This window comes from Ctenopharyngodon idella, chromosome 16 (assembly GCF_019924925.1).
Source record: "Ctenopharyngodon idella isolate HZGC_01 chromosome 16, HZGC01, whole genome shotgun sequence".
Lineage (NCBI taxonomy): Eukaryota > Metazoa > Chordata > Actinopteri > Cypriniformes > Xenocyprididae > Ctenopharyngodon > Ctenopharyngodon idella.
In genome coordinates, this window is record NC_067235.1 from 18,438,349 (window position 1) to 18,455,906 (window position 17,558).

Consider the following 17,558-nt stretch of genomic DNA (forward strand, 5'->3'; position numbering starts at 1 on the left):
TCTTCACTTTGTAAATGCGCATGTCATCTGCTAATATCAGCATACGCACATTCATCTATTCATACGCTACAGTCAAACGTGTTTTCATCCATACAAAATAACAAAAAGTGTCACAAGGTATCTGATTCAAAATCACATTTCAGCAAATAAGGACTGCAGTCAGTTTAGGTTGAAAACGAAGTATAAAAACAGAAAGAACAAAAAGTATCAACCTTTCTGCTGAATCTTGAAGACATTTCAATAAATTTAGACATTTTTCAACTATTCAGAAAGGCTATAATAATATTACAAGGCAAACAGTTATTTGCCAGAATTAACATGGCAAATTGATCGCAATTCCACATAAGCACCAATGGAAGCGGAAAGTTCTGCACGTGATCTGACCAACGCAATCTACCAAGAGCAGTGCAAATTAGCATCTAGTTTAGGACATGCTTTTTTGGGGTGGCGCAAAAACCAGTAAATTGACTAGCGCAAACCTTAGTAAATCACCTTGCATGATTCATTTAAATACTCTCCTCCCATAAATTTTGCTTCAGAAAGGGAAACTCCTACAAATGCATATGCAATAAGGTCAGCCGCAAAAATAACTAACTTTCTTTTTATTCACTGCGTCTTTAGTAAATCCTGACTGTAGTTTTTTTAATGCCAAAAGAGGGTTTGCGCTGGTGCAAGCTGTTAGTAAATCTGGCCCAAAGTGTGTGCTTTTACGAAATTATTTTTTCTATTGGAGAGATAACTTTGTGTAAAGTCCCTTTAGGGGAATAGTTCACCCAACAATGAAAATTGTGTCATCATTCACTCACTGTCATGTCGTTCCAAACCTTTTCTTCAACATTAAAGATATTTTGAGAAATGTCAGTGTTTTGTTTGTCCATACAAAGGAAGTCAATGGTAACCAAAACTGTTTGGTTACCAACATTCTATAAAATATCATCTTCTGTGAGAGTCTGGAGCGACATGAGGGGAGAGTAAATGGTAATGATATAAATGATGCTAAATCATTTTTGGAAATTCAGTTCACTTGGTGATAGGCATACAAGTATAGCTCCTATCTGCTTGAAAAATCAAAAGCTCCAACAAAGTTTGTCAAGATAAAACATAAATTTGACAACAATGGTATTAAAAATGTTGCTACTTTAACTCAAATAATGCTATAACTTGAAAAAAAAGCTTAAAAACATGGAGCAGCTGAGGCATATATGCAGTCTAGAGTAAACAAACACTATCAAAAAGGCAGGCAGTCTTACTTTGTGTGCTACCAATTTATCTAAAGTGAGAGAATTTAGTTTGAAATGCACAAAGTCTCACCAAGCGAAAGTGAAGCCTCACCTCTGTAGAGAGAGAATACTGCCCAAGTTTCTGTACAGTACGATGCCCGTCACAAATGCTGAAGCGTCGTCTTCTTCTATAACACAAACACATACACACAAATAACAGATATATCACCTCAGTTCCTGTGAAGTAAACAGTCATAAAGCAAAAGAATTTGGGAAAGAAATGCTATTAAAGATGAGGTAATTGAGATATAGACTTGATTTGTGTGTTATCACACCTTTCATTTATAGGCCTGTACTGTATAGGACTGTATAGTTGAGATTATGGGTGGATAGGTGGGTTTGGTTTGGATGGATGGATTGGTGGATGGGTGGGTGGGTTGGTTTGGATGGACGGATGGATGAAAATTCAGCTTTTGAAATCACAGGGATACATTACATTTTATAATATAATAGATAATAATGAACGGTTGTTTTGAATTGTAATAATATTTCACAATATTACTGTTTTTACTGATAAGATACTTCAAAAACATAAAAAAATCGTACCAAACTAAACTTTTGAACTGTAGTGTATATATAGCAAATCATGGTTGTATCGTAATGACAAGGTGATATTTCCTGTGCTAACAAAGAGACTGATGCCGTTAAAAAGGTAAGTGTGAGGGGAAAGGGCAGCGGTCCAGCCTCTGTCACACTCACACTGCATCACCGTCAGAGAACAGTACCCAGCAGAACCTCCTGAAACAATGCACACACACATACATACACATAAAGTCCATCTGGTCTTCAAGCTACACTGCTCCAGCTCATGCCAAAACATGTGGCAGACTGGCATGCGCGGTAAGGGGGAGAAAGAGAGAGAGTCTGTAGGGGGTGCCAGGCGGCAGACAGAGGCCACAGCTCCAGGGCTGCAGCTGAGGTCCCATGGACAAGAACACAGACTGATGGAGGGGGACAGGGGTTGGGGGCATGACAGTTTTGAGCTCCCTCAGGGGAATCGAGTTTTTGCTCGCCCAACCCTCTTTCCCTCCGACTAATATGCCAAAGCCACAATAATGGGAACAGATGAGACCTGAGGGGGCATTTATGTATAACACGGAGTACTAGAGGAATGTACACTGTAAAAAAAAACAAAAAAAAAAACAAAAGGAGTTTGTAGAACTTCATATTAAGCAAGTGACTTTCATGTTTTTTTTGTTTTCTTAATATTTTAAGTCTGAAAAAATGATGTTGAATTTACTTTGAAACATTTTTCAGACATTGCGAGAATATTTCATAAATAATTACAAAGAAATAGCAAATAACTATGGAAGCTTGTTTCCGCCACTGAATAAAAAATAAAAAAAGGTAATTGTGACTTTTTATTCCATAATTCTGACTTTTTTTCTCGCAATTGCAAGTTTACATCTCATAATTCTGACTTTTTTCAGAATTGCATGATATAAAGTAGCAATTGCATGTTATATTTGTGTTTTTCAGATATTTCTCACAATTCTAACTTCATAACACGCAATTGCGACTTCAAATCACACAATTCTGACTTTATAACTCACAATTGTGACTTTATATCACGCAATTCTGACTTTATAACACACAATTTTCTGAAAAAATTAGTCAGAATTGCAAGATATAAACTCGCAACTGTGAGAAAAAGTTCAGAACTGCAAGATATAGTCAGAATTTATACAGTATCTCGCAATTCTGACTTCATTTCTCGCAACTGCGAGTTTGCCCCACAATTCTGACTTTATAACTCACAGTTGTGAGTTTATATTTCTCAATTCTGACATTATAACTCAAATTGCTTCCATAAACAACACATTGAAATAAACATGAAATTTTTAAGTAGAAAGACTGAAATAGTATTTTCTTTTCAAGTGTATTTCAATAATATTTGCATTATTTACAACTTAGAAAAAACATTTTTTACAGTGCATATTAAGTTCATCTTTACATAATATTTTATGTCCACAAAAGAAATGAACTTTTTTAAAATTTATATAATTTAGTTACATTTAAAATAAAAGCTGACGTGACTTAAAACAACAACAATTAACCATTTAGATGAACTCGATCTACCTGAGTAATTGAGTAACTCAATTTTTTAAGTTGTATCAACTTAAAGAAGTGATGAATTGGTAGTAGCGACAAATCTTTTTTTCCATGTTGTTCCTTGGATGTTGATGTGGGCATTGATGTTTTCTGGACGCTCTTTTTATGACATTTTGATTGAACATTATGAGGTTAAAACATTTTTAAAAATGAAACATATGCACAGATGAATTGTTCACAATAAGATATATAACGTGTTATATAATATAATAGAAATATAACATGGTTTGTAAACCAATCATTTAAGTGTACATATTTAGGTGAATGAATCATACTCGTTTTTTTTTTTTTTTTCTTTTTTCTTTCACTAAAGGGTTCTTTTCTGCTTTAAAGAACCAATAGCATTCAAGTGCAGGCTGTGAAGGCACATATATTGGTTAGACCTACTAAACGAACACACCTCTCCACTGAACGAGTGAGTGAGACATCTTGTTTGACTGACTAAACGAGAACAGATCCGAATGAAAGTGTTTCGTTCCCTCTGTGAGAATGTGTTTCATTGGATTCAGTCTGTTAAATCCCTTTCTCATTTGCCTCATTCTAAAGCAACATTAATATAAAAGCTCATCTCAGCATGTCTAAAGTTTGATGACCTGTCAATCCACCACTGGTGGCATGGCAACAGATCTCCCAATGGGAAGGGGAATTAAACCTAATTGCGCCTGATTGGCTCCTGCCGACTCCTGATTAAGTAGCAACTCCTCTATTAGCATAGTCGCGGGGGAAGGAGCTTCTTTAATGGCCTGTAAAGTCGGACATGGCAAGGATTGAACAGCCTACAGCAATATGCTCTCTAACAAAGGAGAGAAAAAATCCTCAAACAAACAACAAAGATTTTTATTAGCAAAAACAGCAGGAAAGAGACATGAAATTATTATTAATCTAGGCATAAGAATAGAATTTACTTTATAGCGTGAAATGTCACAGTATTTGGCAAATTTTGGAACAATAAATTAAAAGTAACACTGTAGAATTAATCAAATTGTGATCTGAACTAGCATCTGTATTTAATAAACAGCAAAAAGGACTGCTATTTAAATATGTAATCTGATTGTTCTGTGTGTCTCTAAGTGAATAAGTGGCATAGTTTCATCTATGTCGGCCTATGGTGTTTTCAATGTTGGCCATCTTAATATATTATGAGGACACTCCACATGAGCTTCATCTCCAGAGCTGCTTTGGCATTAAACTTCATGAGCATTTCACCATTTCATGAGAAACACAAAGATCTTTATGTCAATCTGCCAAAATAAAAGTTTAAATTGAAAAAAATTATGATAGAAATATATAACTCTAATATAGTAAAATGTACTCCTAAAAGTAATAATAATAATAATATTGAGGTTAGATTATTCTTATTATTATTATAAGGAATATCATAATCAAGAGATTTTTACATTCAAGTTTTATTTATACAGTAAAATTGTGATTCATACACTATGTGATGAAAAAAATGTTTTATTGTAAATTAATTCTCATATTTTTATTTGGTTACATATTAAAGAATGATTCAAATGTTTTCCGATTAAAAACTATAAACATGGAATTTGGGAAAAAAATAAAATGGATTTCATAGGGTTCTAGATGAGCACAAAATGCAGGCCAGATTCAAACCTGTGCTTCCCATATGAGCACCAAGGCTCATTGTATCTGTAGCATGTGCACGTACCACTAGACCACTGTGCTTTCAAGCAAATGTGAGTGCAGTCATGTATTGTGTGTTTTCTTACCTGGTTTTCCAGTGACCAGGATGTTTTTAGCCACTCTGACTTTGTCCTCAGAGTTGCGAGCCCAGTCCACCATCCCCCTCCATCCCTTCATTGGGAAAGTGATATCTGCATTTCCCGCGACAGGCCGCTTGTGAATACTCAACACTGGAGGGAGAATCCAGAGGGAACTGTAAGATCCATGGCAACACCAATATCCTGACTCACTGCACAGCGATCACATCTCAACTAGAGAAAGTGTCATGCTGTCAGACGACTCCGCCATACAAACTCTCTCAGCTCAAACTCTTTTATTCTCTTATGATCTCAGCTTTCTGCTGCCAGCCATAATCTCTGTACCATTTCACACTGACCATATTTCAATCACAGAAAGAATTTACAATACTTGTAAAAAAAAAAAAAAAAAAAAAAAAAAAAATATATATATATATATATATATATATTATTTTATTTTTTTATTATTTATTTATGAAACTCAAAAAATAAATCTGTGAAATAAATCTTTCATAAAGCCATTTGTACTTTATGATTGCAAGATTGAATATTATGCATTGAAAGTTATTACATTCAATGTAATGGAACAATTTACATACAAATGGTTTTACAATTGGTTTACTCAAATTTGCTTTGCTTGTGTTTCATGACTAACTAACCAAACATCCAAGTAACCAACTAATTAATCTCAGCCTCAGAAGTAGTGTTTACAAGAAACCGGGCTGATATAATGACATGTTGGACATGACATTTTTTCTAACTAACTAAATACAGTAACCGAGTCCCCACCCCCCATTTTTATTGACAGAGACAGCAGAGAGGGTTAAAGAAATTATTTTGAACAAGATTGACTTGCAGTGCAGGCCAAACTAGAACCAAACTATGCTGGTTCTCAGCAGCAGAAACTTTTTAGAAAACTTTTAAGCGGACCTATAATGCCCCTTTTACAAGATGTAATGTAAGTCTCTGGTGTCCCCAGAATGTGTCTGTGAAGTTTCAGCTCAAAATACCCCACAGATCATTTATTATAGCTTGTCAAATTTGCCCCTAATTGGGTGTGAGCAAAAAATGCAAATGCAAATGAGCTGCTGCTCCCGGCCCGCTTTCCAGAAGAGGGCGGAGCTTTAACAGCTCGCGCTTCGGTTGCGCAACAACAACAAAGATGGGGAATCTCATGCAGACAAAATGAGGATTGTCAGTAACGGTGTTCATCCTTACATTGTTGAAACCGGAGTCGACACTGATGGAGAGACTCAGGAAGAAGTTACAACTTATAGAATGCATCTGGATGTTTCTGAACGTTTAGTGGATGAATTTATGTAGTTGCTGTGGAGTTGATTCAACTCATCGACTAGCATGTGCCATCATGTTAATCTTTTGTGCAAATCCAGCATTGAATTGACCCTTGTTTGTGACTCTACTACAACAATTTACTCTACTATTCCTCTTCTCAAGCAGCCCAACATTGCCTCACCCCTTTGTTGCATGTTCTCAGGGGAAGGGTTTATGTAAATTTTAAGGGTTTGTTATAGTCCTTAAACAGTGAATTCTTTAAAAGAAAATATCTTCCTTTGCATTGAACTTTGAGTGTGGTAACTTTGCAGATGTTGTTTATGCTCTAACAGCAAAATTACACACTAACTAAAGTTAAAAAATTGAAATCATAATCATAACCGCTCATTTAAAAAATCACATTGACCCCAAACTTTTAAATGATATTGTATGCTGAACATAACCACTAGTCCTCGGCTCGGAAAAAAACATCACATTTTTTGTGTGGAGTAAAAAAGAGACATAAATTTTTTGTGAATAAGAGCGAAAATGAATTGAACTTGCCCTCCCACGCTAGATCCAAGCTTCAATCGATGTGTGTGATAACTGTTACTAACTATCTCTCATGATATAGTTCTATTTTCAGTCTGTTGATTAATGTGTGCTGTTATATATAGATGTATTTGTGTCTTAAAGCTGTGTGTGGGACTGATAGGTCATTGCTGTAGGACAGGTGTTGGCACTATGGGAGAATCAGAGCTCATAGGCAGCTCAGTGATTCAGAGGTAAACAGAACCTAATACCGCCCCTCACACCCCCTTTTAAACTCTACCAGCTGCGGCCCACAACATATGACCATGGCGGTTCATCTTCCCACTGTTCTTGCAAACCCGGGTGCTGAGTAAACCAGAGTGTTCTTTGTGCAGGAAAGATGTGCGTGGTTCAGAGTGTGATTCGAAAGCTATAGAAATGCCTAGAGCTACACATAGTTATTGTGTGTGTGTGTATATATATATATAATAACAATAATATTATATTCTTAACTTCAGGTACTTGATGCTTCACCACTATTGTCAATTGTCAGCCATGTTAAATTTTGCGTTAAAAACGTAAACTCAAAAAAAAAAAAAAAAAAAAATTACAGTCATTTAGAACTATGAGAAAGGGTCAAAGGTAATCATCCATGGAGATTTGAATTTAACGTAGTCCTAAAGACCTTTCCACAGTATTGGACACCATGCATCTAATAATTAATTACTTTACATTCTAATTTGCCTTATGCAAATCTCCAGTTCTTTCTTGGGTTTGTAGCTGCAACTTCTAGGCTGCCTGCCCAAATATTCAACCCCTAAAGTAAATTACCATCATCCTCTGACATTATTGCAGGGGTGTAAACTGAGCTAAATGTCAGCAGAAACTGACCCAGATTGTCGGTGACCTCATAAGTATCCTGGAAGTCCTTCATGCGGAGACTGATGACGTCCACAAAGTCCTCCACTAGACGAAAAAGCTCCTTAACATTGGGCCCCAGCTGCCAGAAAGAAAAACAGAGCTGAATGTTAAAACGTTTGTTAGTTCTTCTTTCACTATGTGATTCTGTAAGTGCATTTTTTTGTAAAAAATAATAATATATTCTTCTAAAAATAACATGATAATCATGCAGTTTTGCCGCTACACAAGCTTAATGATATCCTTCCTTCAGAATGTAAACTGAAGCTTGCGTTAAGACATAAATTGTAAACTAACTAATGATCTAACTAAACAGCAGGAGACAAACAGCTGAAAGAAAGATGTGCAGCGAAGAGAAGAGAATTAGCCAATTAATCACCTTTAGAACCAGCTGAAACTTGCATAATTACTAAGTGAAAGAGAGTGAGACGATACCAACATTAGAAAGACAGAATGAGTGAATGATGAACGAGTTAGTGGAAAAATGAATGAACGAACGAATAAATGAAGGAATGAATGAATGAATGAATGAATGACAGAGACATGGAGAGAAAGGAGAGAGAGTGAAGGCTGACTCACCAGTTGTGCTTCCTCCCACCTGTCCCTGTTTTCCTCCATCAGTAAGTTACTCACTGACTGCACAAAATTCTGTGAACAAAACCACATGAAAGAAACATTCAGGGGCAATCAGGATCAAAATCATCATTTATTTGGAACTAAGCAAATAACACTCCACTAACCCTCATGTCTGCATTACTGGGGCTGTAGTAGGACCTCCTAAATATCTCCGTCATGTTTTTCAGTACATCTATGATAGCCAGAAGGTCTCCGCTGTAGCTTGTTCCATCACTGGACGTCACCCTCAACTTGGTCATGACTTCAGAGACCCCGTCTCCCACAAGCCCTCGTTGAGCCTTGGAAAGATGATCTCTGGTCTGGAGAAGGTACAAAACCAATCTTAGCTTTGGAGACACTTCTGGTGTTAGCCTAGCTAGGGTTTAGTTTGGAGATCGCCTACCATTGTTTGGATACTTCGGTAATCATTTGAGACACACTTCATGTACGTCGGGTTCTCCCAGTATGCAATGCCCTCATCGTCCAACGAACATCGCCGAAGAATTAGTCCTGCATCACAGAAATGGGTCGTCTTTAACAGATCTTGAACAAGGATTGGTTAAAAACTGTATGCTACATGTTGTTTTGGTTGCTTCCTTTTTTAAAACAAGCTTCTGGAGCTGTCCATGGTCCTGAAAATGTCGGTTTAGAAAGTTATTCCAGGTTGTGTTTGCATTAGTCATGTCTTACCTACAGCATTTGGAGGGCAGCGGACAGCCGCCGTGTCCCCTGCAGGTGTTTTCTTCCACACTACGTTAGAGAAATTCTCCTCGTCACAAATCTCATGCGGCTCTGCATAAAACCACAAAAGTCAGAAAAGACTTTCAAATGTGAACAAAACAAAAAATAACTTACAGCGATAAAACATAGTTATTTCTAAAGAAACTTGAAGTCCATAAAGAGTAAAAAACAGGGTTGGGCAATATGACCATAATTTCACAATAACGGTTCTTTTTTTTGGGGGGGGGAATAAGGTTGATACAATGCCAACATTTTAGATGACGTTAAAATTTAGCAATTTTTGATTATTTCAATATCACAGCAAAAATCATTACTGGCCAAATCAATATAAGAAAAAGGTTCTTAAGTTTAAAGAAACTATGGTTTCACTTTATTTTGATCGTCCTTTTAACACATTCTATTGACTATACGTAAAATTGCACCTACATGTCTACTAACTCTCATTAGAGCATTAGTAAAGTATTAGTAGACTGGTAGGGTTAGGGTCAAATGTAAAATCAAACACTGCATACTCTTCAATGTATGAAATTAATACACAATGATTCTTATTAAAGCTACAAAGGGTATCCAGTCAAGAGCAGTGAGTGATTTTCTCTTTTTCTTTTGTTGTTTAACAGGACACAAACAGCAGCAGGTTTATTAGGCTTCTGTCACTTTAAGACCTAATGCCAATATGTAATATATTGACACACTTCCAATTTTCTTCCAACCTTTTACCTTCACTTAAGATAAGCATTTTGATATAACTTTGTGTAGATTTGACAGAAAAAAAAAAGAACGAGGAGCACAATAAGATGCTAAAGAAGTTTCAAGTCGGTATTTGCATGCTGTTCTGACAGATGGTTTTCTGTGCACACAGAAAATTGTCTGCCAGAACAGCAAATTGAGACCCCTTTCGCATCTTACTGTGCATCTTACCTTGCAAAATTTAAAAATGCATAAAAATTATAAACTTATGTGACCCTGCAAATCTGCAACGTCACATGAGCGTAACCGTGATAGATCCAAAATGGATACCAGTTGTCAAATTTCTAACAGTTGTTAATGAATTTTGGCTACAACCACGTGATCGTCTCACCTGGACATCTCTTCTCATTGCAACGCCTAACTTCCTCTCTGTCCCCTGGGCATGGCTCCCCTCCAAAAAAGGGCCCGTAACACACCCTTTGTCTCTGCTGGCTTCCTCCACCACATGTTTTGGTACAACCAGCCCAAGAGCTCCAGAGTTGCCATTGGCCATCCACAGGACACTCCCTGAGGAAGCAGTCACGTGTCTGACGCCACTCGCCCTGACACTCTAGGCCACCATACGAGGGCCCGTTACATTCCCGAGTGCGCTGCATTGTTCCATTCGAACAGGACGAGGAACAAGAGCTCCAGCTGGACCACTCATTCCACACTCCATCCACTACAGAGGAAAAGACATGAACTTTGAAGAAGAAACTGAAGAATATTCTGAATATAGAGGACACAAAGCAACATTAGGGAGACAACAGAAAGGGATTGAAAGTGGAGCATGATAAGGGGACATTATTGAAACATAAATTGCAGGGGAAAGGAAGAGGAGCTTTGGGTTGCCAAACACTAGTTCAGTCCGCAGTAATTTAAAGCCTCACTTAATCACCATCATTTGCTTTGAACTTCACAATGGTTCCTTTCACTCTCCTTCTCCTACAGTGCCTCACATTAGGCTTTAATTGTGCTTCTTGATGGAAGTCATTAAATCTGTATGAGACAGTCTGTATTAAAGACCCAAAGATCACCTGGGCATACAGCAATGTTGCAGAATTTGGTCTGTTTCTCCGGACCCTCACAGGGGTTTCCTCCGAACTGTGGTGGTTTGCAGGAGCGAGTGCGGTCCCTGTAGCCACGTCCGCACGTTGAAGAACACAAGCTCCATGGAGACCACTCGTCCCATGCCCCGTGCACTGCAATCAGAGCGGCTAGGGTATGATTTATAGAGAGAAAAACGCACCTCGACAACACACACACATGCACTAAAGGAAAACTAAAGAGGGGTTCACACTGACAACGATCTGCAGCACTTTTAATTCATTTCAGTTGCCGATTTCCTGATGTCATGAGTGACCGTTTGGGATGAGATAAAGTTGAGAAACGTTTAATGAGAGGCGACATAATGGGGCGACTACCAATAGGAGTGAAGACATTGGAGCAGATTGAGTAGTATACATTGATTGTTGTTCATCTTGTTCATGATATGATGTATTGCTGCAATTTTACGAACATTTTACACTCCATTTTTAGCAGCAAGAAATCTGATTCCCTATCCAAACAGGAGAACATATTATTCTTACCAGCAATACATCACATTTGTGATCAGATATTCAGAAGCTATAGCTGTTTACATAGCCAACCAATAATGGTACAAAAGGAATGCCTACTAGAAAAACACTGTGCTGAAAAGACTGTAAAAGACTCAAAACAGTTCACTTGTATTGCTATGTACTGGAGAAACTGCAACGCGCAAAATGGTGGCTCTAGTCATGGAAGTTCTGCCTTCTAAATAAAAAAGCCAATTAGCAGGTGGTAAGGTCATCATATCAGTGCAGCTATTGTTAGACACTCCAGTTCCCATTGAAAGGACTGCACATGCTAATTAGCTAGAGCTAGAACAATCAGAAATATATGCAATTAAACATCATTTGAGCGTAAGAAACAATGTTTACGAAACAATTTTTTTTTGCTGATTTGAATTCTTGAATGGACGGAGGCGTTGCAAATATGGCCATCAAGTGAACCTACTTTCGTTCCAAAGGGACTTTGCAACTAGCAACCAACAATACCGTACAAAACAGCTGTCAGTGTGAACAGACTATTACAGGGAATGTAAAACACCAACATACATGGAACTCTTAGTGTTCAAAGACTACTACAATTTTCAGCAGCAATTTCTGAATGTTAAAGAGCAAATCATTCACTTTTTTTCTGCATAAAATGATTAGCACTTAATACAACATTGTGGTTGGCTAGACACGTGTTTTTAACTGAATAACATGTTTTGTCTGACCCCCTGAGATGCTGAAATGGTGGAATGAAAAGTGATTGAGAGAGACCGCCCTACATGCAGTGGGAATTATAGGGACTTAGCTGACAATGCTGCACTTAAACCCATTACCATCTTACCACGGCTCTCCAGAATCCAGGATTGAGTGGGGAGTAGCCGTACATGGAAGCCCAGGAAGAGTTAGCCTCAGGTGGGCAGCGACTGGAAGGTGAATTGGCAAAGCTAATGGACCTAAGTGGAGGTGGGACTGGTGATGGGAGGTGGATAAGGAAGATGGTGGGGGTGAGGAGAGGCCTGAGGTGGGCTGTGCTTACCTGGACACACAGCAGTGTTATTGCAGGGTCTCTGTTCGCGCAGCGGCCCGCTGCATTGCGTACTGTACGACACGGAGACGCAGAAGCGTGTGCGGCTCTGCCAGCCCTCACCGCACGTGGCCGAACACACGCTCCACGCAGACCACTCCTCACCCGACGGAGGATCCACTGAGAGGGACGGGGGGAAGTGGGGGCGGGGATGGGATGGGGTAAGGTGCGGAGGAAAGGGCAGGAAAAGGGCCAAAACTAATTAGCATGCAGGATTAGCCACCTCATCTAACAGGGGAGGCTTAAATCATTTCATCGCTGATTCCATATCCTCAGCATTTACCCGCAGTAGAAGTTCATGCTTTCAGTTTTAGGATATGTAAGTCAGCCATCTATATAAGAATTTCACAAGGCTGTCCAATAAATCAGACTTTAATATCTGAGCAACTGGAAAGCAAAGGAATCATGCTATAATCCCAAAGGAATAGGAAGATATTAAATGTCCAATAGGAAACACTGTCCTGACATTCCAATAGATAATATGGGCTGTCATGGATATCCAATAGTAAGAGTTAGGCTATCATTGCCATCCAGCATAACGAAATGGAGAATCAAGAATGTCCAATAGAATGATATTGAATGTCAAAACGAAAAAAACTGGTAAGGAGGGAAAGATTTAACCTGATTCTGACAACATTAGGGGCATTAAACTTTTTAGTTTCCATACTAATACCCTGCATAGGCATACTAAATAGTATACATTTACAGTAGTTGTTACTATCTCCTTCCAAAAGTAAAATAAAAAATTGTAAAACCATGCGCAACATTTTTAAACCTAATATCTGATTAATTAAGAGAAAAGCTAACTTTTAGAAACATTCATAGATTCATTATGAAGAGACTCATATTGTAAATATGATGACAAATTCATGCAGTACTCACAAAGAAAAGACAAAATACAAGGGATTACATCATATTAGGAGCACAATATTTCTTTCATATTAAAGCATGCAAATCAAGCATCACCACCCCCTTGTTCTTGTTTGTTTTGTCGGTTACGACCCTTTCAAAACTCGTTTAGCTTCCTTGTAAGCAATGGTGTCCATGATTCATGGATATCACGATGTTCTGCCATGAACCATGCCATAATACACATGACAAAGACAAACAAAACTTAAATCACACAGGACAGGAGCATAAAAAAACAAGGCCATAGCCACATACGCATCCAGTCTACTCCCCTGTATGTGAACTAGTGAGTGAAACGGTTGCAAGTGTGTGTATGTGTGTGACCCCAAGCTGAAGAGGAGGCTGATGCCACCTGTCTTCTTACCTGTTTGGGAAGACTGCTGTCCACTGCGGGTCTTATCAGAGTCCTCTCGTTTACGGCTGTCCACCGAGCGCAGGGATTGGCTACGAGTGCCAAGTCTGCCTTTGCCTGCAGGATGGGGTGGGGTTAGCAACTACAGTCGACTTCTGATCGGGCAGTGCTGTGCGACCTGAACATCTAGACCAGCATCAGCCATGCTTGGGATTTTGTGTGAAGTTTAAGGTTACATAGCTGAGTAGTGGACCTGTGTTTGGTTTGATAATCTCCATGCGAACACGAGACTCTGAGAGTTTGGACACTTCTGAGTTTACGTGACCTCGAAACATGTGCTTTGAACATCGAAAAGTGTGCTGAAATTGGGCAAGATGGAGCGAGCAGTGGATGGCGGATGAAAAAATAAGCAGACCATGCGGAACAGAGACACAGACAATCGAGGTAAAGACATCTGCAGCCGATGGCCTTGACCATGGAGTGGGTTATTTACTCATGGCCTCCATCCATACTGAGTGAAGATCTACTCACTACAGTCACATTCACACTAACTTGGTCAGTGACGCCCTTACCAAGCATGGCCTCTTGCATTCCTTTGTATTTCACTGGACTTAAACCCTTGCCTTTTGAGGAATACTGCCTGTAGCCTATGGGTCCAATGAAAAGCACACAAAAAGGCTCATTCTATCATCGCTCTATCATTGTATTATCGTTATTGTTCTATCATTATGTCACACAGGAAGCAGAACATCTTTTTTTTTTTTACAGTGAAATGTGAAGAATGTAAAAAAATGAGGTGTCAGATAGTGACAGAGAGAGAAAGCAAGAGAAGTGGATGTGCGAACAGTCACGTGCATACGTGTATGAACATAGAACTTACCAATGCACGACTGAGCGTTGCAGGGACGACCTTCTTCCAGAACACCCTCGCACAGGTACGCCTCCTCAGGAGGTGATTGACAGGTGCGTTTGCGCGTCTGGACTCCGCCCCCACATTCACTGCTGCACTCCGCCCAGTTGCCCCACCCACTCCAGCCACCTGTATTAAACCCACACATAGACACATGAACAATCCGTGTGAGCCATTTTTTAATAAATTTCCATGACACAAATTAAATTTCCATCCCTGCTAAGCAATAATGTTCTGATTTCGTAATCCATTATGATGGCACTAAGATGTAGAAATGGACCCATAAATACCAGTAGGATATGAGTCCCTGTGTTCTGCTCCCTCATGAATGTTTAATAGCAGACATTGCTGCCTGTCTGATCCCGGAGGCCCCGACAAATATGTATTAATCTGCATGAATAGAACATGAAGCTGGACCATGTCCAACTGCAGACATTTTTAATTACTCACAAATCAATTGTACGGGGGAGGGTACGTAATTCTACACTCAGTGCAGCTCTACCGGGAAAATGGGAACTGAAATGAAAGTGAGAAAGAATCAGATATAGCCCATATTTAAAATGTCCATCAGAAGATTTTAGCATATATTACATGGGGAGGGTCCATTTACAGACAATGGACAGATCAGTTAATGGGGTCAATGGTATATGTCGGAGATAAGAAACTTAGTTGAAAAAATAAAACCAAAGACTATAGAATAACATAAGATGCCTCACTCGTATTGTTTTGAATGGGAGAAAGTGCAACGTGCAATATGGCGGAATAAGTCCCGCCTTCTAAATAAGAGCCAACCGCCGATTGGTAAAGTCATTGCGTCACTGCAGCGGCTGTTAGAAGCTCCGGTTCCTATAGAAACAGTTAGACGCGCGCCTCCGAAATGAGACACAAGAGATGCGCACTTAGGACTGCGCATGTGCATTAGCTTGATTCAGCCTGAAAAATACTGTTTTTTGTCATGATTCGACGGTTTAGAATAAAAATTTATGAGACAGTTGTTGTCAGATTTCATTGGTGATTTCAAATATGTAATTTAAAGGAACACTCCACTTTTTTTGAAAATAGGCTCATTTTCCAACTCCCCTAGAGTTAAACAGTTGAGTTTTACCGTTTTCGAATCCATTCAGCCGATCTCCGGGTCTGGCGGTACCACTTTTAGCATAGCTTAGCATAGTTCATTGAATCTGATTAGACCAGATCTGATTGGGTGCAGCAGGCGCAATGATATTACGCAGCGCCTGTGACCCCCTGCTTGCACAGGGAGCGTGCCTTGCAACCATTGAGACATTTGTGAGAGGCGCTGCGTAATATCATTGCGCCTGCTGCACACATGTTACAGCAGCAAAGTTCCTTGATTATTATGCCGGAATGAGAGTATAGTTCCTAGCCATATCGGCCTAGAAAATCGCAACTTTTCATTTTCCGTCAGTCTTAGTACACGATGTAACTACAGAAGAGTCAAGTTTTAAATAGGAAAAATATCGAAACTCTTTGGTCATTTTTGAGCGAGATGCTAACGGTCTAATCAGATTCAATGAACTATGCTAAGCTATGCTAAAAGTGGTACCGCCAGACCCGGAGATTGGCTGAATGGATTCGAAAACGGTAAAACTCAACTGTTTAACTCTAGGGGAGTTGGAAAATTAGCCTATTTTCAAAAAAAAGTGGAGTGTTCCTTTAATCGAAAGCTTGGCAAACAGCTTTGGAGAATTTGATGTTTCCCCATTCAAAGTGATAGGAGCTGCACTTGCATGCCCGAGAGGTGTTTCAAAGATGGCCGCTGAGTGAAATGACTTGTCTTAAAGAGACTTTGATAAAACCTAGTTAAAAAAAAGTTAAAATGATAAAAATGTATTTAAATGAAGTGCAAGCTTCATTTTGGTTTCATATTTTTGAAAATCTTTTTAGAGCATTTTCAAAAACTCATATAAATTTGAATATCAAATTCCACTTAATGACTCTATAAATGCCAAGTGGTGTATATACCTTAATTTCGAGATGGTGAAAATAATGTCAAATATAAGGGTTTTTTTTTTTTTTTTTTTTTTTTTTTTACAATTTTCATGGACTTTTGGATCATGAATAATATGAAGTTTATACATTTTTAAAAAATTATAATAAATATAATACCAAACCATTTATGTCAACATTTTTTATGAATTTATAGAATTTTATAAAACTTAGATTTGTACTGTAGAATATTTATTGAATTTATATTATCTATAGCCAATGAGACTTTTTTACTACAAGAAAAAACAAAACAAAACAAACAAACAAACAAACAAACAAAAAAAAACAGTAGACATCATATACATACATATTTATTTAAACCCCAAACAATATTAAGTAAAGTTAAGTGGCCAAAAGTGTTGTCCGGCCTAGGAAAACTGACATCTTCACCCTTTATTCAAACATAACACAAAATGTGTTAAAGATAATGTAAGAATATTGCATAGTTGTGCTAGGAGTCAATTGTCAATGAAACATGGCAAATTGTGCAGAGATATTTTTTGACCAGGCTGTCATGAAAAGAAATTATGAACACATGCATATTTAAAACATAAATTATTTTCCTCATATTTTGATGGTTTAATCAAACTTGTAGAGTCACTAAAATCAAATATCCCCTCCGGGCATCACTTTTGGCCACTACTGAATGAATAAATATTAGGAATTGCTGTTTAATGTATTTTTTGAAAGCCAGACAAAAAAAAAACAAAAAAAAAAAAACATGACTGCCACATTACTGACCCCATATCAACTGAACCCTTCCTATATTGTTACTCTTGAAACAACCCTCATGCAAAGCCCAA

The 17,558-nt window shown here is 38.3% G+C and overlaps 1 protein-coding gene across 15 annotated transcripts in view; it reads right to left on the bottom strand.

Annotated features, from left to right (window-relative positions):
- Window positions 1-17,558, bottom strand: part of adgrb1a (adhesion G protein-coupled receptor B1a) — a 100,520-nt gene that overhangs the window by 36,959 nt on the left and 46,003 nt on the right. For 4 of the 15 annotated variants that reach the window (XM_051864825.1, XM_051864821.1, XM_051864818.1 and 1 more), the window contains exons 3-15: window positions 14,719-14,877; window positions 14,411-14,485; window positions 13,851-13,955; window positions 12,530-12,697; window positions 10,954-11,133; window positions 10,269-10,598; window positions 9,140-9,241; window positions 8,853-8,959; window positions 8,575-8,769; window positions 8,414-8,482; window positions 7,808-7,916; window positions 5,123-5,266; window positions 1,333-1,408 (exon numbers count right to left, since the gene is read on the bottom strand). In XM_051864825.1, coding sequence (XP_051720785.1) covers window positions 1,333-1,408; window positions 5,123-5,266; window positions 7,808-7,916; window positions 8,414-8,482; window positions 8,575-8,769; window positions 8,853-8,959; window positions 9,140-9,241; window positions 10,269-10,598; window positions 10,954-11,133; window positions 12,530-12,697; window positions 13,851-13,955; window positions 14,411-14,485; window positions 14,719-14,877 — 1,819 coding nt within the window. The remainder of the gene's footprint in view (window positions 1-1,332; window positions 1,409-5,122; window positions 5,267-7,807; window positions 7,917-8,413; window positions 8,483-8,574; window positions 8,770-8,852; window positions 8,960-9,139; window positions 9,242-10,268; window positions 10,599-10,953; window positions 11,134-12,529; window positions 12,698-13,850; window positions 13,956-14,410; window positions 14,486-14,718; window positions 14,878-17,558) is intronic. The other 11 variants (XM_051864827.1, XM_051864820.1, XM_051864830.1 and 8 more) reach the window with 9 other exon arrangements.